Source organism: Neolamprologus brichardi, chromosome 15 (assembly GCF_056152115.1).
Source record: "Neolamprologus brichardi isolate AB-2024 chromosome 15, ASM5615211v1, whole genome shotgun sequence".
NCBI lineage: Eukaryota > Metazoa > Chordata > Actinopteri > Cichliformes > Cichlidae > Neolamprologus > Neolamprologus brichardi.
In genome coordinates, this window is record NC_142118.1 from 22,680,961 (window position 1) to 22,703,232 (window position 22,272).

The 22,272-nt window shown below is 41.7% G+C and overlaps 3 protein-coding genes across 6 annotated transcripts in view; 1 reads left to right on the forward strand and 2 right to left on the reverse strand.

Annotated features, from left to right (window-relative positions):
• The window catches only part of cfap61 (cilia and flagella associated protein 61), a 45,259-nt gene extending 37,194 nt beyond the window's left edge, over window positions 1-8,065 (reverse strand). The window contains exons 1-9 of one of the 4 annotated variants that reach the window (XM_006793484.3): window positions 7,706-8,065; window positions 7,432-7,568; window positions 6,190-6,340; window positions 5,987-6,063; window positions 5,736-5,803; window positions 5,527-5,647; window positions 2,151-2,283; window positions 884-1,057; window positions 528-670 (exon numbers count right to left, since the gene is read on the reverse strand). In XM_006793484.3, the coding sequence (XP_006793547.2) occupies window positions 528-670; window positions 884-1,057; window positions 2,151-2,283; window positions 5,527-5,647; window positions 5,736-5,803; window positions 5,987-6,063; window positions 6,190-6,340; window positions 7,432-7,568; window positions 7,706-7,732 (1,031 nt within the window). In that variant the 5' untranslated portion in view covers window positions 7,733-8,065. Of the gene's footprint in view, window positions 1-527; window positions 671-883; window positions 1,058-2,150; window positions 2,284-5,526; window positions 5,648-5,735; window positions 5,804-5,986; window positions 6,064-6,189; window positions 6,341-7,431 lie in introns of all 4 variants that reach the window. The other 3 variants (XM_006793486.3, XM_006793485.3, XM_087852438.1) reach the window with 3 other exon arrangements.
• Window positions 7,776-15,356, forward strand: crnkl1 (crooked neck pre-mRNA splicing factor 1). The gene is made up of 14 exons (XM_006793488.3): window positions 7,776-8,209; window positions 9,445-9,597; window positions 9,883-9,974; window positions 10,185-10,343; window positions 10,710-10,876; window positions 11,424-11,602; window positions 11,704-11,874; window positions 12,137-12,328; window positions 12,487-12,546; window positions 12,656-12,736; window positions 13,151-13,390; window positions 13,978-14,079; window positions 14,217-14,465; window positions 14,630-15,356. Exons 1-14 carry the CDS (start codon window positions 8,162-8,164, stop codon window positions 15,005-15,007), a joined length of 2,271 nt encoding a protein of 756 aa, XP_006793551.2. The 5' UTR covers window positions 7,776-8,161; the 3' UTR covers window positions 15,008-15,356.
• On the reverse strand, window positions 15,099-18,528 carry naa20 (N-alpha-acetyltransferase 20, NatB catalytic subunit). Its single transcript, XM_006793489.3, has 6 exons — window positions 18,408-18,528; window positions 17,815-17,839; window positions 17,553-17,643; window positions 16,635-16,770; window positions 16,394-16,539; window positions 15,099-15,385 (listed from the first exon to the last, which is right to left on the reverse strand). The coding sequence occupies exons 1-6, from the start codon at window positions 18,458-18,460 to the stop codon at window positions 15,300-15,302; spliced, it is 537 nt and encodes a 178-aa protein (XP_006793552.1). The 5' UTR covers window positions 18,461-18,528; the 3' UTR covers window positions 15,099-15,299.
• Window positions 18,529-22,272: the final 3,744 nt, after the last annotated feature.

Below are 22,272 nucleotides of genomic sequence, written 5' to 3' on the forward strand. Positions count from 1 at the left end.
AAAACCTATATATCACAATAATTTTTTTTGTTATATTGCAACACTCTACATATATGGTGATATGGCTTGTCTCTTTGTTTTGCAAGTTACCGCATTTTGTTCGACATCCTCCCAATATCGCCATATTTTTCCCCATCTGGTAGTATATAAACCATACAAACACGCATGCTCAGCGCAGTGTGCTGGATAGAAAATGTTGCATTTGAATCATGTGGGAGGAAAAAAGGTTATCTGTGATGGTGATAAAGAAGTGGATCGCTTAATCACAAGGTTTTTAAGTGTTTTTAAAGATTAGTTCTGAAGGCTTTGTGCCTTCATTGAAAAGAGCCAGCACAGGGAAATGGGGCACTTTCCTGGAGAGGAAGAAGGGGAATGAGGTGAGGATTCAAACGCAACTCAGCCACACTGATGTGGAGCTCAGAGTAATGATGTAATACATCAGGTTTTAGATACACGCAGGACACTTATCTAAAGTATTTGCTGTCAGTTTTAAGGTTTTAAATGTCAGCTTTATTCTGAAAGCTTACCTCAGTTCATAATTCTTGTTAATAACAAAGATCTGAATACAGAAGGTGTTGGATTTTTCTGAAGCTGGCTGAGCCTCCTCCTGCTGAGATGTGTGACAACAAACACAAACAGACTTCAGACTGTACAGTACGACTGTGTTCATCTGTTCTTAAATTATCCGAGCAATAAAAATAAAAAAGGAAGGATTAGATAGACAAAGAGAGAAGGGTGCTTCTTTCATTTCATCTTAATTTCCACATCTTTATATTGTTTTGAGCAGTGATCACATTTTGCTGTCCAACATCTTAGGAGTGTTTTGGAGCAATAAGAAAAGTTGAATCATTTCTCAGATATGAGATAGGTTTGGTTTATTTACCTGCTCTGCAGACCGCCTATGTTCATCTTCATCAGACTGAGCAGGAACTTTATGATGTTTTGTTTTCTGCTCTCTGATCAAACCGTCAAACTCACTCAGCTCAAATCTGCCAAGGAGCCACTTCAGGTTGACATCAGCACTGGCACAGATGAAGCCAACGGCGACTCCATTAATCTACAGAAGAAACACATGCTGTATGATCATACTAATGTAGCACTGCTTTCTTCTTCTCTCAGTGGTTTATCACTTCCTGTTTTATTCTGGTTTCCTGGCTTCCTCTGTTTTTCCTCCTTTGTTTCTTGCCAACACAAAAGTCTACGTCTGAGGCTTGATTTACCTTTATCAAATGACCGCAAGAATGGTCAGTCTTACATTTAATAAGATAACACAGACTCGTAGCTTAAGCTTTCTGTCTTGACCCCAAAGACCAGTTGTGAGCCAGGAGAAACCCTGATGTGTGTAGATAATCTCTAGAAGGTGCTGCCCAGAAACAGAAATTTCATCAGGTTTTTAGATTTTTTTACTTGTGTTCCTGAATGCATTCACCAGGCGCTCAATAAATGAGACGTGCTTCATATTTAGGTTTAGAAATAATTCTGAGGTTCCTCACTTTACAAATAGCATCTGAAAAAACACCTAAAACTTCACTGAATAACTACTTTCACATTTCCTGTTCTCAACTTCAACAGGACTAAAAATAAATGGCATTTTTTCTGTGCACATCTGCATCAGCTACCGAGTTTGTCTTGCTGGTTTTTGTTGCTGATCATAAGTAGACAAGCTTTTATCACTAACAGACCATCTAAACAGGATGTAAGCTGAAAATAACTGAACGACACATTCTGCAGCTTCACAAACAGTTTCTGGCGTGTGGTGGACTGAAGAAAAAAAACCCTCTGGGACAATGTTGGATTGCGCTGAACATAATCAGACAAAAAGCCCAAAATGCTTCAGATGTCTGGACACAATATGTTCAGTGAGAGCATGCTTTGGCTGGGTATCAGCTTGTATCTGCCATATGCTGCCACAAACACATGTCGGCCCAACGGGCGGGGAGGGGAGAGGAGGATCTGTCGTCTCCCAAGTCCCGAGGGAACGAACCCTAGCGGGGTTTCTGACAGTCACTCGTCATCACAAAGCTGCTATTACAATATTTTTAGACACACATGAAACACATGAGACGCTTAGAACCACACACACAGGAGGGGATGAATTAAGGATTAACCCAAAATTAAGAGTAGAAAAAAATCTTTAACTTGGAACAAACCTCGCAAACCGCGGTGTGATGCTCCTCGGCCTCGGCCTCAATGAGCGCTGCAAGGAAGAACGGCTGGTGACTGATAGACAGCAGGTTTGTCTGCTCATCAAACAGAGGTATAATTTCATTGTGATCCTCAACCCTGAAAAACGGAAAAATGGAGACACCTACACTTAAAAAGATCACCAGTCAATGTACTATTTCTATTATTCTATTTCTGCTGTGCAGTGTGAACGGGCTCCCTGATGCCTGACAGTTATCGTCACCCGTCATCAGCTGTACAAACACTCTTTATCCACTTTTAGATCATAGATTGAGATTTTACATTTAGATTTAGCTTTGGGTTCATGTTATTCATTTGCACCTGTAGGCAGATCCGGTTACTCATACATTCACAGATCTACATTTTTTTAAAACGACACAGAAAACACATAAAGATAACACAACACAGGAAAAAAACAACCGTACCATATCATGTAAGACTGTAAAAGGTACAATTCATCAGGTGGACACAAATAAGAAGGTAGTATCTTGTGGAAGTTTGATAAAGCAGTTCATTTCTAACATTTCAGTGCAGCTATGTAGTGTAGTGGTTTACGCATTCACGTGACAGGCAAAAGAACTACAGCCCCAGATCCCCTTGGGATGTCTGTGGAAGGGTATCTGGTGCAAAAAGTCTGCCAAAGAAACATGTGGAGCTTCCCTCTGCACTTCCTACTACTGAGAGAAAGTTCTTCTGCCACCTGGTGGCCAAAAAGAAAATAAATTCAGCTTTAACTTTACCAGGTGTGCTGTGGAATGATCACTTTTGCTCAAGGAGGTATATATATATATATATATATATACACAGTGGCTTGCAAAAGTATTCGGCCCCCTTGAACTTTCCCACATTTTGTCACATTGCAGCCACAAACATGAATCAATTTTATTCCACGTGAAAGACCAATACAAAGTGGTGTACACGTGAGAAGTGGAACGAAAGTCATACATGATTCCAAACATTTTTTACAAATAAATAACTGCGAAGTGGGGTGTGCGTAATTATTTAGCCCCCTTTGGTCTGAGTGCAGTCAGTTGCCCATAGACATTGCCTGATGAGTGCTAATGACTAAATAGAGTGCACCTGTGTGTAATCTAATGTCAGTACAAATACAGCTGCTCTGTGACAGCCTCAGAGGTTGTCTAAGAGAATATTGGGAGCAACAACACCATGAAGTCCAAAGAACACACCAGACAGGTCAGGGATAAAGTTATTGAGAAATTTAAAGCAGGCTTAGGCTACAAAAAGATTTCCCAAGCCTTGAACATCCCACAGAGCACTGTTCAATCAATCATTCAGAAATGGAAGGAGTATGGCACAACTGTAAACCTGCCAAGACAAGGCCCTCCACTTAAACTCACAGGCCGAACAAGGAGAGCGCTGATCAGAAATGCGGCCAAGAGGCCCATGGTGACTCTGGACGAGCTGCAGAGATCTACAGCTCAGGTGGGGGAATCTGTCCATAGGACAACTATTAGTCGTGCACGGCAGAAAGTTGGCCTTTATGGAAGAGTGGCAAGAAGAAAGCCATTGTTAACAGAAAACCATAAGAAGTCCCGTTTGCACGTTGCCACAAGCCATGTGGGGGACACAGCAAACATGTGGAAGAAGGTGCTCTGGTCAGATGAGACCAAAATGGAAGTTTTTGGCCAAAATGCAAAACGCTATGTGTGGCGGAAAACTAACACTGCACATCACTCTGAACACACCATCCCCACTGTCAAATATGGTGGTGGCAGCATCATGCTCTGGGGGTGCTTCTCTTCAGCAGGGACAGGGAAGCTGGTCAGAGTTGATGGGAAGCTGGATGGAGCCAAATACAGGGCAATCTTGGAAGAAAACCTCTTGGAGTCTGCATAAGACTTGAGACTGGGGCGGAGGTTCACCTTCCAGCAGGACAACGACCCTAAACATAAAGCCAGGGCAACAATGGATGGTTTAAAACAAAACATATCCATGTGTTAGAATGACAAAGTCAAAGTCCAGATCTAAATCCAATCGAGAATCTGTGGCAAGATCTGAAAACTGCTGTTCACAAACGCTGTCCATCTAATCTGACTGAGCTGGAGCTGTTTTGCAAAGAAGAATGGGCAAGAATTTCAGTCTCTAGATGTGCAAAGCTGGTAGAGACATACCCTAAAAGACTGGCAGCTGTAATTGCAGCAAAAGGTGGTTCTACAAAGTATTGACTCAGGGGGCTGAATAATTACACACACCCCACTTTTCAGTTATTTATTTGTTAAAAATAAAGTGGAACGAAAATCATGTATGATTGTACACCACTTTGTATTGGTCTTTCACGTGGAATTCCAATAAAATTGATTCATGTTTGTGGCTGTAATGTGACAAAATGTGGAAAAGTTCAAGGGGCCCGAATACTTTTGCAAGCCTCTCTCTTGATAGATAGATATTGCATCTGTGAGTCCACTGGGGTCTGCTTGTGTCTGAGTGATGTAAATTTCATTGTCAGGCAGTGAGTGTGAGCCTCTGGGCAGACATCCAAGTACCTTTACAATATACAAACTACGCAAGCGCCCTCCAGGTAGACTTCAAAGAAGTGTAACAAGAAGGAATACTCTGCTGTGTTTGCCCATGTCCATGCCCACAAACTTGTATAAGCCCTGCTTAACACAGCTATGAAAAATTAAACATGCTTCAGGGCTTCCTTTATTACGTCCTTCAGTAGAGGATAGTTTATGAAAAAAGGAAATAATACCATCCCTCAGTTCAAAGTGATGCACCATTAGAACAGTCACAATTCTCATATGCACATTTTTCAAAACTAGTGTAGTTACAGTAATTACCCTCATTGTAATTACTGTTGAATTTTCCATCACAGCTTGCTAATAATATAGCAAAGCGCTGTAAAGTTATATCAACTTTATCTACTTATAAAGTTGTTTCCTTGTCAGATGCACTTTATGACAGGTTTAGAAAAATCCTTAACAAAGGCAAGTATTTATGGATCAGGAAAGCTATTTAATTTCCCCTTGTCACTGGAAAAGGTAACGAGCTGGCTCCACTGTTCTCCTAAAGTTCCTTCTGTCTGGGTTTTGCATTTTCTCTGTTTTCTCTGGCAGTTCTACGTTTACCACTCCTAAAAACATCCTTGGTTAAACTTGCATCTTCTGTGCCAGAACTCTTTATAAAGCATTATTTAACAGCCTATTGTAAGTTCAGTCATGAAATAAACTGCTGTGCTCATAGAAGCTTAGTTCCTATGAGTTCTTCATCACATCTTACATCAAAATTCAAGTGAATAAATGTTTATTTATAGTACATCCATCTATACTCTTTTATTCACTCTACTGTTTAGTAGCCTGGGAAGGAATCAGTGGAAATCACCTGGCTGTACGGACAATAGGCCGGGGACAGTGAGCTTTTCTGTGGCAGATCAGTGCCAAGCACTGAGGCCCGGGGTCGGTCAGACGCTCCAACGGCTCAAATATTTCATCCAGCTCTGGCTCTGCAAGCACAAAAAAACACCTGCATGAGCCTCTTGGAAATTAATGCTTAAGTGAATTATAGACTTTAACTTGCTAAATCTAAATCACCTAAACTACCAACGTGTGGGCTGAGCAGACAGACGTATTCAAGCTCAGTAACGGCGTTAAAGATGGCCCTGCAAAACAAAGCGCATCAAGAAAAATGATCATTTTACACATACTGCATTCAGCTTTCAGGACGTGCATACTGTGCTTGCTTCTAATCAAAGTGCATTGTAGTATCTCCCTTCCACTGATATATGAATCTCATCGAATGATACAGAGATTTTTTTTTTAAAGGGCTTTTTTTTTTATCATACCTCATTATCTCTTTCACACTTGCTGTGGTGAAATTCGGCCGTGCCACAAAAAGGTGGAGGAAAAGTGTGTTGAAAGGCTGCAGAAAGACGACAGTTTAATCCACTGCAGGTGTGAGCTCTTGGCCACATTATTTCCAACAGATGTTAATTGTCTCTACTTAATGAAAACCTTATGTTAAAATCAGTGAATGAAAGGTACAGACTGTGCATTGTCCAACACTGAAGTGTTCCTGCAGGAAAGCTTCCCACTGCGTCTGATCCACCAGATCTCCAATAGGGTGATCAAAGAAGGAAGCGTGGCCTAGGATGTCGCCTTTTTCATTGGTCAGAGTCACAGCCAGGTTAGCTTTCTCTCTGAACAAACATGACAAGAAAGTTCAGTGATGGTCTCTGTAAGGGTTTGAAATTAACTGAGAGCACAGATGTCTACATTAATCACCACATAACTGTGATGAGAGAGTGGCATTAACCACATGTTTTCAGAGGCAACTTGGTCCTCTTAGATCCTCCAAAGGAAAACTGAAAGAAATAGTTTGAAGCAGTTGCTATGACCGTCAGGTGGAAGTGGGAGAGCTGAGAGAAGAGCACCAGTTGAGGTGGTTAAAGTGTGTGAATACCTCCTAGGTGAGGTGTTTTGGGGATGTATAAGCCCCCATAGCAGACACCACACTGCCCTTAGAGGGGGGGGGGAATCAAAATTTTGAGTGGCAATATTGTTTTGATACAATAAATTAAAATACAAGAGGCGTAAGCCCACACACCACCATTCTCTGATAATGTTACCCGACATTATGAAAAACATAAAATTTCAACTGCGTAATAAAAATAGAAAAAAAAATTTAACCCAGAGCTTTACAAAGTTACCCCCCCCCCCCCCCCCCAAACAAAAAAACAACAACAAAAAAACAAAAAACTAATGATTGCCACTTGTGGTACAATCAGCAATCATTGCCTGAAGCTCTCACAATCGCTTTTGATCACCAGGCGATTGCACAGGTCGCCTGATAGGAGGCAACCTTTCTGCAAACAGTTGTAGTCTGACTTTGACCGATCATTCGCAGAGAGATTTTCGAGACCTAACTCCCATCCCCTCCAACACTATAATTCTCCTACAGTTCTCAGCATGAAAACTGATGTGAGCAAATAAACAAGAATAGATATTACACTTAATATCTATTCTTGTTTATTTGTTCACATTTGCTTAGACATTACACTTAAGACAAGAATAAAACACCAGTCTGTGCAGAACAATAGTAATATTATAGCACAGCTATATATTAAAGAGACGATAGAAATCTTTTTAGAGACTGCATAATTCCAAAAAAATTATCTAACAGTGTTTAAAACAACTTATTCAGCTTGTAGGTGTGTTTGTGTGCAGAGAGCATCTAGTTTACGGTCTAAACTCTGCCGCTGAGATGTTTAAGGAGAAAAACTTTTCTCACAGCAGACGAATAACATTGACTCTTCCAAACACCGCCTGCGCAGATGGACTAATGAGGCCGTCTATCTCTTCAGCGTCCGCGGACTCGCTTCTCCTCACGGTCACGGTTTCCTCCCGGGCGCTGTCTGAGGTTACAGTCTGCATCGTCACCCGTATTATATGGATAAATAGTAATAACAAAACTAAAGCAGACAAAAGACGGCCTTTTGTAATAAACTATAATATCAGGTTGGTGGATAGAAGGAGGTGAAATAGTAGGTAAATATAAACTTAACTGAATTCAGCTCACTGTTTTCACCCATAAAGAAACCAAACCAGTTGCCATAGTAACGTAATGCCAGGACTCCCGCGGTTTAACCGGAAGTCATAAAGCAACCTTTTAAAGAACTAAAATCAGTCTAGAAACGAGTTTTTAGTCTTCATCAAAACTTCTTTAAACTGGACAAATAAACTCAACTGAAGTCTGTTATAGTGAATATATTCTCTATATCGGACAACGTATATATAAACTATTCAAAATGGTATTGGCGAACAAACGGTAGATGGCAGCAACACGTCTGCGTTTTGAACAAAAGAAAAAGAAGAAGACGCGGGGCATTGTGGTTACTGTCATGGTGGCTGGCGCTCGGTGAGACGGAAACGTTTCGCTGTCTGTTTGCGCCGTTCGGTAGTTGTCGGGACAGTTTAAGTGAGGTTTTTAACGTTGTTTGTTGGTTAAACCTGCCATCAGAATGGCGTCTACAGCGGCAGGGAAACAGCGGATACCGAAGGTGGCCAAGGTAAGCGAACAGAGCAGTATCAGAGCTCCGGGCTAATGCTAACATAGAACTCGGGCTAACGAAGCAGAACTAAAATCTAATCTCATCTTTTTACGGCCAAAGTTACTCACAAAAACGTGCTACACTGTAGTAGTTTTATGGGTATTTTACCTGCTTAATAGGTAGCTCTGTGCTCTGAGTTTCACACAAGTTACATTAGCTGTAAACTTTCACCACGCTCTGCTTTGTTTTGGCTTCCATGTGTTTTACGTGTGCTTAATTTATTCTTGTTTATATTAGGATTTAAAATCTGGCACATTTGAGTTCCTTTGTGTCTTTAAAGTTAGAACTGTGTTTAAACATGTATGCAGTTTCTCAAAAATGACTATTATAGTAATAGTATGTGAAGGAGTGGACTGTGATTGCGTTTGCAGGCGACAGTGTGATCTGTATTGAGAGTAGGGAGTTTCTGGAGGTATATGGAAGCAAGACAGAATGCATGTGTGTAAATGAGAGGGAGACGGGTGTACCAGTGAAGCTGAAAGCAGTAGAGGAATTGATGGTGGATGAGTTTAAGTATCCGAAGTCAACCATCCAAAGCAACGGACAGTGCGCAAGAGTGGTAAAGAAGAGAGTGCAAGCAGGATGGAGACGAATGTCAGGGGTGATTTCTGACACGATAGAGGCAAATGAGAAAGGAAAAGCTTACAAGATGATAGTGAGACCTGCAGTGATGCACGGTTTGGAGACTGAAACTTAGAGGAAGCAGAGCTGAAGGTCAGAGACGGCTCTCACCAGTTACTTTGAAGACAAAGTTAGAGGCAGAGGAGGGCTAGTGGATATACTGGTCAGAGGATGTTGAAGGTGGAGCTGGCAGGCAGGGGGAAAAGAGGAAGATGGATGGATGCTGTGAAGAAGGACATACAGAGGGTTGGTATGACAGAGGATGATGCTGGCATAGGGTGAAATGGGGATAAATGAGCCATTGGTGACTCCTAAAGGGAGGAGTCAAAAGAAGAATAAGATGATGATGATGGAACAGTCGCCTCAAGGTGCTTTATATTGTAAGGTAACATAAGCGATTAAAAACTCCAACAATCAGGAGAACTTGGTATCTATGGGGAGGAAGAACTCTATTTTAACAGGAACCAGCAGAAGCAGGTTCAGGAAGAGGCTGTCTGCTATGACCAGTTGAGGGGAAGAGAAGAAAGACCAACTTTATGCTCACGCTAATTGTATTTTGTGCTGTGTTTTAGGTGAAGAATAAAGCTCCGGCAGAGGTTCAGATCACTGCAGAGCAGCTGCTAAGGGAAGCCAAAGAGAGAGAGCTCGAACTCCTGCCACCACCACCGAAACAGAAGATCACCGATCAGGAGGAGCTCAATGACTACAAACTGAGGAAGAGGAAGGTAAGCGCTTCCATCATATTTTCTCTGCTGGTAGTGTTCACATTGCTCTTACTCATACTGCCCTTTCTGCAAATTTTTTTTTTACCACCTTTATTTATGTTTTAAAAAGCCAGCATAAAATATTTGAGGTGTGTTGCTCTCTGGCTTTACTTCTGCTCTAATACTCGTGTTTAGTTAAACAAATGTGTTTGTAGTTTTAATCTAACAGGAAAATTTGAGACGTTTCCAGCACACAAAAATATGTTTTTATAGTTTTTGGACATGATGAATGTCTTTTTCTTTTAGAGCTTTGAGGACAACATCAGGAAGAACCGGACTGTCATCAGTAACTGGATCAAATACGCACAATGGGAGGAAAGTCTGAAGGAGATCCAGAGGTACTGAGGCAAAATCTGCTGAAAGTCAGAATATTAAATGGCTACAACTTCGCAGGGGTCCAATCACAAACATCTTAGTCTTGGTCGTACTGAAATAAGTAGAACTGGTCTTCACATCTTTTAACATTTTAGTAAACTTTTTAGAAATATTTCTCATGCCCATGTGTCTGAATGGTCCACTTTTACCTCACCAATGTAATCTCGTTTCAGAGCTCGTTCCATTTACGAGCGGGCGCTAGATGTCGATCATCGCAACGTCACTCTGTGGCTAAAGTACGCCGAGATGGAGATGAAAAGCCGCCAGGTGAACCATGCCCGCAACATCTGGGACAGAGCCATCACCATCCTCCCACGAGTCAACCAGTTCTGGTAGGACAGCATTTAATCATTTAATTGCTTTATTTATTTCTTGATTGTTTTGTTTTCTAAAATATCAGCAGGCTTTGACAAGTGACACAGTCACAATTTTCAGTCCTTTTTTGTAGTTAAAGATTAAATAAATGCATTTGTTGGCTAATACTTTATTGACGCTTATCTAACAATAGAGTAGCTGAGATGTAATCTGACGTAAATGTGTTTTAAACTTTGAAAAGTGCATCGTGTGAGTGTGAGTCTGCTTGTGATTGTACAGCTCTGATGGAGAGTCTTTGCTGTGCATTTGTTGTCTGTTTTTGTTAAATCTTCTGTGTTTCTTCATTAAGTGTGTAATATTTTGAATGCTGTTCCTTTGCACAGGTACAAGTACACCTACATGGAGGAGATGCTGGGAAACATCGCCGGCTGCAGGCAGGTCTTTGAGCGATGGATGGAATGGGAGCCTGAAGAGCAGGCCTGGCACTCTTACATCAACTTTGAGCTGCGCTACAAGGAGGTGGAGAAAGCCCGCACCATTTATGAGCGATATATCCTTTTGTTGCTTTTACTAACATGCAGGGAACTGGTTGTTTCCCCACAGTTAAATTCAAACAATATAATAAAACTTTAAAATACAGAAACAAAAAGCACGATCAGGATGATGGTCTGAGTCGTCCCACAGAGCTTGAGTTCATTATTATCAGGACTGTTTTCTTCTCAAAGCTACAAATTATGTTCTCTGAAGGACAACAAAGGTTGCTGTCAGACTTCCTCTTTATATGTTTATGTAAAGTATAACATCACTTTTTATCAACTCACCTTCAAGATGGAAGAATAAACCCTAAAATACTGATTAACCTTGAGGAATGCTTTTTCCTTGCCTCACCTGGTTCCCCGTCTCTCTGTGTGGTCGGTCTTCTCAAGCCACACAGAACCATCTCTTCTGTTGGAGCATTTCTCCTCAGTTTTCTTCATCCTCCACCTCCATCTACCTGTCTTTACTGTTGCTGAACACTTTATTCATGCTATTATTTTATTCTGATTGTTTTATCTCACGACCTTTGTGATGGTGCGTTTGCCTCAACTTCGCTGCACTTGTCATCGTTCACCCTGAGGTGAAAAACTGGATCAAGTACGCTCGCTTCGAAGAGAAGCACGGCTACATCGCCCACGGCAGGAAGGTGTACGAGCGGGCGGTGGAGTTCTTTGGGGAGGAACATGTAGATGAAAACCTCTTTGTGGCCTTCGCCAGGTTTGAGGAGACTCAGAAGGAGGCGAGTGCAGCTCAGACTTCTCAAACTTCTTTCTTGCATTCATTTTGTTGGAGATCATATTGTGTAATGTATTTATTTACTTTTGTTCTATACCGTTGTAGTTCGAGCGAGTCCGGGTGATCTATAAGTACGCTTTGGACAGAATCCCTAAACATCAGGCACAGGAGCTCTTCAAAAACTACACTATGTTTGAGAAGAAGTTTGGAGACCGCAGAGGAATCGAGGATGTCATCGTCAGCAAGCGAAGGTTCCAGTATGAAGAGGAAGTTAAGGTATCAGTTTTAAGGAATTACGTCTGGAAATCTGTAGAAAGTGGAACAAAGGAGGAAGATGGGTTCATTTTCCTTGTCTACAGATTTAACGCCCTGATTGGTTTGTTTTCTCTGTACTGGTGTAAGAAACAAAATAGGCTTCGTATTTGGGGTTTTTGCTTAATTGTTAACTTGCAGGTTTTATGTCACCTACTCTGCTGTTTGGGAAAGTTACGGGGAAAGTGAAATGTTAAAAAAATAAATCATACACTCATAATCCCAGGCGAATCCACACAACTACGACGCCTGGTTCGATTACCTCCGTCTGGTGGAGAGCGACGCCGACGCAGATACGGTGAGAGATGTCTATGAAAGAGCCATCGCCAACATCCCACCCATCCAGGAGAAGAGACACTGGAGGCGATACATCTACCTGTGGATCAACTACGGTCTGTATGAGGAGCTCGAGGTCAAGGTGGGTCCATCATTCGGCATCTTGTTAACCTCCAACAAAGTAAAGGACACAGATCTGAATCATGTTCTCAAGCAACAGACATAACCAGGCTGTAAAGAAATGTAAAACGAGACGTCTGACAGTGATGTGTGCGATTAAACAAAACTCTGTGATGGCAGGATCCCGAGAGAACGAGGCAGGTTTATCAGGCCTGTCTGGAACTCATCCCCCACAAGAAGGTAATTTACAATTTAAAGGCCGCACCTCTTCAGTGAAACCACTCATGCATTACAGTAAAGGTGTTCTTGCTATTCTCACCTGATTGCGACTATCGTTGTTTTGTTTCAGTTCACATTTGCTAAGATTTGGCTGCTCTTCGCTCAGTTTGAGATCCGACAGAAGAACCTGCAGGCAGCCAGAAAGATCATGGTAAGATTCCTCAGATGCACGTGCAAAAGCACCACACGTTGTGTAGTCAGATGTAAACTGAACGCACAGAGTGCTGTATTATGTTACATTTTGGGTGACTTAATAAGTAATAAGTAGTTTTTTAAAAAAACGAGCTTCCGTTCATGCTTTCTTGTATCAGTCTTTTTGCAGAGGATGGGGGTAGAGCAAAAAGTGTCTTTTAAAGTAATAAAAGCAAAACTTAAAATCAGGCGAAAGAAAACGGAACGAGTCTGTAAAAAGAAAACAGAACAAAGGCATCTCCTCTTCCTCGCCTTCAGTGCCCCTCTCGCTCTATGCCGAGTTCAGTCAGATGAGTGTAACTCACTGGCTCCACAGGAAGAATGGCATCAGCGTCTGTGTCCGCTTTCTTCTCATCAGTATTTCTCTCCTCAGGGCACGGCGATCGGGAAATGCCCGAAGAACAAACTGCTGAAGGGCTACATCGAGCTGGAGCTGCAGCTGCGAGAGTTCGACCGCTGTAGAAAGCTGTACGAGAAATACCTCGAGTTCACCCCTGAAAACTGCACCACCTGGATCAAGTTTGCTGAGCTGGAGACAATCCTGGGAGACATCGAGCGGGCTCGGGCCATCTTCGAACTCGCCATCGGGCAGCCACGGCTGGACATGCCAGAGGTAACTGGAAACCTCTCGCACAAACGCTGCCCCCTGGTGGTGAAAGTTAAATAGCATTTTAATGATGGGAGGAAAAGAAATGCCTTCTTACCTATTTTTGGAATACTTTTAAATCAGGGGTCATGTGAAGGAAGAGGAGAAGAAGCCTGGTGAATAAGATATAGTGGGTGCGTCACAGTGACGCACTCAAGTGTGGTGGTGAGGTTTGGAACTTATTCGACTGTTTTTAAAGCTTCTTATTGTGATTTTTGTGAACATCACATTTCATCATCAGTTTTTACTGTCACAGTAATTCATCTCCTACAGTGTACTGTAGGAGATGAATAGGACAGGAACCCAGACTAAACAGTTGATAAGCAGCTTCATGTAATCCTGGATTAGTGTTCATGAAGCAAAGTGAGATCAAAGTCAAGCTAGGTTTCGGTTTAAAAATCTTAACATTTTGTAAAATGATCCTTTATTTTAATTTCTTTTAAAAACCTTCCTGTAGCTTCATTTTCACTGAAATATGTTCAACTTCTTATCTCACGCTTCACATTGTTGCCCTGCTGATGAATTCAGTGCACTCGTGTCTGTTATGCCCTCAGGTTCTGTGGAAGTCCTATATCGACTTTGAGATTGAGCAGGAAGAGTTTGAAAACACCAGAAACCTTTACAAAAGGCTACTGCAGCGCACTCAGCACGTCAAGGTGAGAGCTGCACTCCACAAACCTGATCCCAGATCTAACGAACGGTCTAACAAACTGTCTATAGTAAAAATATTTTATGTCTTTCGTGTGACCTGCCAGCCATCAAGCTCTGTGCTTACCGTCTTCTTCTCCTGCAGGTTTGGATCAGCTACGCCAAGTTCGAGCTGTCGGTGGACGGCCTCGACCGACTGCAGAAGTGCCGGCAGATCTATGAGGAGGCCAATAGGAGCATGAGGAACTGCGAGGAGAAGGAGGAGAGGCTGATGCTGCTCGAGTCCTGGAGAGACTTCGAGAAGGAGTTCGGCACAGACAGCACTAGAGAGCGGGTGAGGAAGCTGCTGCCGGAGAAAGTGAAGAAGAGGAGGAAGCTGACAGCCGAGGATGGGGTAAGAGATGGACAATGTCACAGCTGGATGGTGACAGCCACCAGAAATGTTTTCTCAAATACCGAATGTTTTTATACACAGAAATAACTAATGGATTAATTAAAAACCTAATTTACAATAATTGGATCGTTCTTATTTGTCCTGAAATAATTCCATCCCATCAGTCGGACGCTGGCTGGGAGGAGTACTACGATTACATCTTTCCAGAGGACGCCGCCAATCAGCCCAACCTCAAGCTGCTCGCCATGGCCAAGATGTGGAAGAAGCAGCAGGTCATCACGGAAGACGACGAGACACTTCCAGAAAACGGTCCGCCGGCAGCTGAAGAGACAACTAAACAGTCTGTGGAGGCGGCAGCTTCTCCTGAGAATCGGCTGACGACTGCGTCCAGCAGAGAAACTGCGGCTGAGACGGAACAGGAGAAAACGTACGATGACCGAGACGACGACGACAGCAGCAGCAGCAGCGAGAGTGAGGAGGAGGAGGAGGAGAAAGGTGGAGAGAGGAAAGAGAGCAGGAGCAGCGAGGAAGATAAAGAGTAAATTCCCCGCTCAGTGACTCGAGGGAAGCGGACAGTCTGGATTTTTCTAGTATTTTTTTTATTTTAATTTTTTAAACACAAAAGCTGGAGGCTCAGGATGAGTCTTTATTGTATGTTTTCTTTGTGCGATTACACAAACATCGGCTCAAAGTCACGTGTTGCGTGTTCTTTTTCTAAATGTTCATTTAATATTTACAGTAGATGAAACTCTTTGTAGGACCAGTGGCTCTCTGAGGAATGACAGTTTATCAATGTACGTCAATGTACGAGTGTCAGAGAGCCACAGTCTGCTGTTATTCGATGTCCTCGGGTCTGACGGGGTGCGGCAGTGGGATGATCGACTTCTTCTCCGTGTCTCTGGACAGAGCTTTCCTCATGTCTGAAGGAGAAAGGCAGCAGGTTTTGTCCTTTAGTTACACACTTCGTAAATTAATAAAAACCATGTAAATTTATTTTAAGTTTAGAGCAGAAGGCACAGAGCTGTCGGTGAGCTGAACAGGGCTGTATTAGAGTCTCTCACTGTTGTTTCAGCTGTGTCAAAACTAACGTCAGCAGTTAAATTAAAAGTTTAAGTATTCTGTCAGTGCACCGACGTTTATGATCCACATCTGTCACACCGGTCAGACTGACAGCAATCGGAAAACGATAAAACATCTGATGATGGAACACTGTACAGCATACCGGGGCTAATGGTAATGGCCTGTATTTGTATAGCGCTTTACTAGTCCCTAAGAACCCCAAAGCGCTTTACACATCCAGTCATCCACCCATTACCACACAGATTCACACACTGGTGATGGCAAGCTACATTGTAGCCACAGCCACCCTGGGGCGCACTGACAGAGGAGATGAACCTGAACGAGTGTCAAATTTCTCAAGAGAGGTTGAACTTGAGACAGACCCCCATGTGGAACATCTGTCACATAAGAGATATTCAAGTCCTTACCAATTTGAAAACACAAGTTTGGTTGGCTGTGGCTCGGGAGGTAGAGCATGTCATCGACTATCTCCAAGGTTAGTAGATAACCTGTAGTTGGTTGGTGGTTTGAGGCACTTTTGGGGGTCAAATGCACTTGAATACAGTTCAGATACATGTTGCTTCATGCAGATCATAAAAATCAGTTGTTTGCATCCTGCTGCTTAGGTGATCCAGAGTAAGAGGTCAGAATAATTCATGATGATGCTAAAAGCTGCCGTACATCTGTTCACCAATTCAAGTCTCCTGGATCGTTTTAATATTGCTCATTGCTATGGTAACGTCTCTGTGCAAATCACATCAGCTGTGAGTTTAACAGCTGGGGAAGGCAATAAAGGAAGCTCCTTTCTGATTGGCTGCAGATGCAGTTAGAAACCTTCCTGAGATAAAATGACTCTGCTGCGATCTTACCATAAGCATCTTCATCTGGCTCTCCATTGCTGGCAGAGTAATACTCTATGACTGTCCTGTACACGCTGTAGCCCAGACGTTTGTACATGTTCACTGCCACCTGGTTGGACACTCGTACGAACAGATCCACGAAGAATCCACCTTTCCTACAACAGGTCAAAGTCACAGACGTCAAAAATCAAGAGATTTGAAAATGTGAGGGATAGGCTCGCACAGTTTTCATCCCAGTCCTGATACGAACCTCTCTGAGATCTCCTCCAGCATTTCCATGAGTTTGGCGGCCAGGCCAAGCCGTCTGAACTCCGGAGCCACGGACAGAGCGGTGACGTGGCCGTGCCACTCCTCGCGAGCCACAGATCCCTCCGCCTTCCCCATAACTGCAAGAAAGTTCCACATGACCTCAGACTCAGGCGAGAGTCATAGGATTTATTTTAAACTGTCCAGGATCTGTTCTAAATCTGCACCCTCTGTTCAAACAGGCCTGTGTATAGCTGCAGGTCTGCTCGAGCGCGCCACCTTCAGTGTCTAAATCATGTCAGAATGAAACGGCACCACATGCTGTACACCAAATAAATGAATCAATGCATAAACAGCTTTAGTCATCCATAACACACTTCCTTTGGAGGAGTCATCTGTAGCCTGTCTCCAAACCTTTGAACAGGTAAGGAGGCAGTCTTTGGACGTTTAAAACTCAATAAATGTGTGAGAAAGTTTCACAGCATCACAGAGCAGTCAGGTTAGGGCTCATCTTTCCATGGATCAGCCCTCTGTTATTCTAGGCTTTTTGAAGGCCTCCCTGTAAAATGACCTGCTGCTGCTCTGACCTTTCTATTTTTGTGTGGTACATGGAAAAGCTGCACATGAATCAGGTTGGATATGAAACAAAACAGGATCAGAATCATGCCCTGCCCTTGTGGTGTCATCTCTGCACAGAAGTTTTGTTCTGATTTTAGTTTGAGGGGGAATGGACACATTTTGGACAAGGCAGAACATATGTAGACCGACACTCCCATCCTCCTCCGCAAACTACACCCAGATGAGGTAAATACAAATATATGTATTTTCCTGTATGACTTATTATTATGTCATTTTAGAGGCTAGCATGGTTTCTCGAGAGTTAAAAGATGGCCTTAACCCCTGTGGAGGCAGGAGGACTTACTGTAGCCCATCAGTTCTCCTCCAGGAGCCTCAGCAACAATAAAGTACTCCGGCCAGTGAGCGAGGTACTGCAGGTAAAACGGGATCCCATACTGGAGGTCAAAGGTTAAAGAAAACTATCCAGAGTAAGAGGAAACACACTTAAAATACGCTTTTATAATGTCAGGTACTCGTTATTATTACTGCATTGGTGTAATTAAATGTGGATGCCATCCACAGGTGGGCCCTGAAGCTTAAATAAGCAGAGCACAGGTAAAGGATACAGTCTCTGTGAGAGGATCCAGGTTTCTGATGGACAAAAAACAAAAACATCAATGAGCCGTTAACATTCACATCCAATTATCCATTTCCTACCAAGCCCTTTCGTTATTCTAACATGGAGAGAAACGAACAAAACTCAACAGAAATAACGGCAAATTTATAATTTTTAGCATCACATATGGGCATTTAAGTTACGTAAATAGCCTAAATGCTTCCGTTGTGTCTATAGGAAATTTCGGCATGTCTTTGCTCGACTTACACCCACAGACTTTGTTTAATTCCACAAACATATATATACACAGCTTCTTCTTAATCCTGCATGGTCTCGGTGTGCCGAGTATGTAGCAGCTTTGCTAACAAAACTATAATTTTCAGTTATTAAACGTAGAAGGTTGTTTAACAACATGCTGAAAGTGTTGAGGTCTGTATGACCCGAGTCGCTAAATGATGTGATTTTTGCATGAAGTTTGGTCAGGAATGGCGCAGCCGCACACCGAACACACAACCTGCATCCATCCCCGTCAGTCACCGTCAGTCACACCAGAAACAGCGTTAAATTACAGATCATGTGCTAAAAGAACGAAACCCTACTCACATATTGTTGAATTTAAACAAATCATCGCATGTAAACGGCCGCAGAGTTGTCATCTTGGCTCACTGTAGCGTGACCTTTCACCTCATAGAGACAACGAGATATCGGCTACATTTAGGAGGCGATAAAAAAGGAGCAGCGTCCCCAAAGGGATAAGGCAGGTACTACACTATTGACAAAAACTAGATTTTTAAGGGTTTGTAATTTTACCGTCGCATAATCAGCTGATTAATTTCAGTATATTTAAGGTTTGCCTTCATGCTATAAAAACTGTATTTGAAAAGTATTTTTACCCATGGCAGCTTATACGATGAGCCTGGTGTCAGAATGTATGTTTAAAAAAAAAGACCTTTCATATGCTTTAACTTTTGTTCAGCCAGCTTCCCACATGGTGATATGACCCTCGAACGTTTGTCCAAAATGCACTTTGAAGTTTTCTGCAGTGAATTCTCAAAGAGCAGGTCAAACATCCAGAGTATCAGTTCCTCTGCATCACAGATGTTAAACGGGTGCAGTTCGGCTGTAAAACTAGGATACTGATACTCATATAAAAACAAACTGCAAGATTAAGTCTTTGCATTGTGACTCTTGGGTTGCGTCTAATATTTATTTGCAGTTTTTAACGGAGCATAAAGTTATTTTTCAGTTGTTTTTCATTGTCCTTATGCATTTGCAGCAGTGGCATTGCAGCCCACTCCTATGTACTTTGAGGGCATTTAACTCAGAAAATCTTCATAATATGAATGTAAAATTTTGCATTAAATATACTTCAGTAAAGTTATTATTCTTTTTCTTATTTATTCTGGGGGTGGTCATGTGGGAGCTTTTCTCATATTTGACTGATTTGAAAACTTCGAACAAAAGAGACAAAAAAATTCTTTCTTCTGCCAGGGGAGGGCGCCATATCCAAATAAATCAACAGAGACTTGAGGACAGACTGACAGTGAAGCCTCTGTAATCTGTGTGCAAGGATTAATGAGACATTTAATCTTCTTAATAATGAGATATTGTTTGGAGTGTTCATGTATATGTGCAAAAATAAGAGGAAGGAAAATCCAGCAGGGAGCACTATGAGAAACCTTCTGAGAATACATGTTTCTCTTGGCACGGACCTCACGTTCATCTGCAGTTTCTGTTGGGTGGGTTCTTCTCTGTTGTCTGTTTTAATTCACCCGAGCATGTCAGGCCAGTTCTGCTATCAGCCCACACCCACCACAGATCATTTAACACTTTAACTCTGTGATTGAACAGTGCTGAAAACCACAGAGAGAGAGACAAAGAGAGTAAATGCTACATGTCTGCTTAAAATAACACTAATGCTGGAGAAATATTTAAGTAATAAGCAGCAGGGGTGGTTGGAAATGTGTGTGTGCTGCAGTGCTCCTGAGCTGATGAGAGCTTCTCAGCCTCCAGAAGGTGCTAAATAGTCCATTCTTCATTTCGTTGAACATGATTTAACAGCTGATTTTATTGTAAAAATGGTGGTATGATAGACTTTAAGGTTATAACACAATACAATTTATTTCTAAACAACATTGCTGCACTCCATTCCTGTACCTTTTGTTTAAAATAGTTTAAAAGTAACCAAATATAATAAATTCTACCTTCAGCTGCTCCCGTGTCAAAAGAGGCCACCACAGTGGAACCGAACAAAAGCTAGACACAGATTGTGTAAAAATAACCACTTAACCTTTGTGTCTAAAAGATACCAAATGAAGGTAAACTAGGGCTGGGCTGTACTTTTGTGTAATACCAATTTGCTCCACAAGATGACGCAGGAGGTTGACACACACTGGTCAAACATTGCCCCCTCCTGGTGAAGGTTTTACTTCAGTTCTTATAAAAAGGTCCTTTAAATAACGTAGCGGCATTTTTGTTTAGTTACATATGCTAAATACAACACGTCTGTCAATGTGACATGTAAATCTAACAGATTTTCTTATTTTGCCTTTTCGTCATACTGTTTATTGGTTTGAAACAAAAGTTTTTTGTAACATGTTAATCCTAGTTTTTCATCAGCTAGGGTTGTTACAAACTCACATGTATACATTTGAGGGCTCTACAACTACCTTTAGATTAGTTGTGAGTTAAGATTTATTGCATCTTAAAGTTACAGTGAGTCTTTTTCTGTTTTTTTTTGTTTGTTATTTAACAGGAAAAAAGCTTGTATCCTCATAAATATCAATTTATTAGTGTGTATTTACATCTTTTAAAAACTGATGTGTAGTTGTAAACTTAGAATTAATCTATTAAAAATACATAGGAGCAGGTTTGTGGAAGCCGCCATGTTGCCGTGGCTTCCACGTGGAGGAGATGAATGCCATCATTCCGTCTAATTACGTTTTGGGTAGTTGCCTAGAGATGGACCACATATGTAGTAAACCTTACAAGTTACTCTAAATATCAAGCCCATAATTAGCTCCTTCAAACTATATAGCCCCTGAACTGAAGCCAAGGCTCTAAAACAAACATAAAATAAATAAATAAATAAAAAATAATAATAACAACGTTATTTATATAGCACTCTTCAAAACACAGAGTTACAAAGTGCTTCACATTTCAAATAAGAGCCACACACTGAAGATAAATGTACATGTTAAAACATACAAACACATAAATACACACATAATCAGCCTCACCGACAAACATTTATTCCAACATACACACATACATGCACACATGGTTTCAAACTATGGCAACGAATGAAGGGAACGGATTAATGAAACTCTATAAAAAAGAGTTTTCAGCATTCGCTTAAAACAAATAACAGAGTCGGCCGATCTGATTGACTGAGGAAGGCTGTTCCACAGTTTGAGCACTACAATCTCAAAAGCACAGATCACCTCTGTTTTTAAAATCACAGCGAGGGAAAGAAGGCCCTGGTTAGAGGGGTCTTTGAGAGGTCTGCTTCATGGATAAGATGTTAGAAGCTCAGGTAAATAAGCAGCTATATAAATTAATAACAGAATTTTATAGTAGATCCTGAATTACACTGAAATCCAGTGAAGGGATGCAAGAATAGGTGTAATATGAGACTGCCAGCTAGTTTTTGTTAGCAGCCTTGCTGCTGCCTATTGAAGATGAGCTTTGAGGACTAGAAAAATGCTATACAAATGCAGGCCATTACCATTTGGAGGACTGAGAGACACACGTGAAAAGTAAATTGCAATAATCAAAGTGTGTACTAAAAGTTCAAGATGACTTACTGACATTAAAAGTTTGATTTTTACAATATTTCTCAAATGAAGGAAACAAGACTGGGTAATCTTTGAGATATGATTTTCAAAATTCAGGTGCTGATCAAAAGTGATACCAAGATTGTATATTATTGGTGAGGGGGCCGTTGTACTACCTCCCTTAGCTGCCTGGGCTGAGGACTGGAACCTCAGGTCTACAGGAATGAATTAGAATAGATCCAATTAATAATGGCAAAAAACAAAAGCAAAACAGGAGACAGGAGAGGTTGTTGAGCTCGACAGAAAAATATAACTGTGTGTCGTCTGCATAGTAGTGGTAGGAGATTCCAATAAAACCATCAATTTGTTGGCTCAGCAGTAACATAAAAGAAACAGAACTGGTCCATGGATTGAGCCCTGTGGCACTCCACATACAAGCATTACAGATTACAATATACATCGATTAATATGAATTCTGAAATATTTGTTTGATAAGTATGAAGAAAACCATTTGAGAGCAGTGCCACTGATGTCAACCCAGTTTTGTAGTCTGCTAATAAGAGTAGCATGATCAACAGTATCAAAGGCTTCAGATAAGCTGAGCAGGACTAAAATGGAATGTTCACCCTCATCCGAGCGCATAAGGTTGTTGTTAGTAATTTTCAATAATGTCTGTAACCGCATTTATCAAA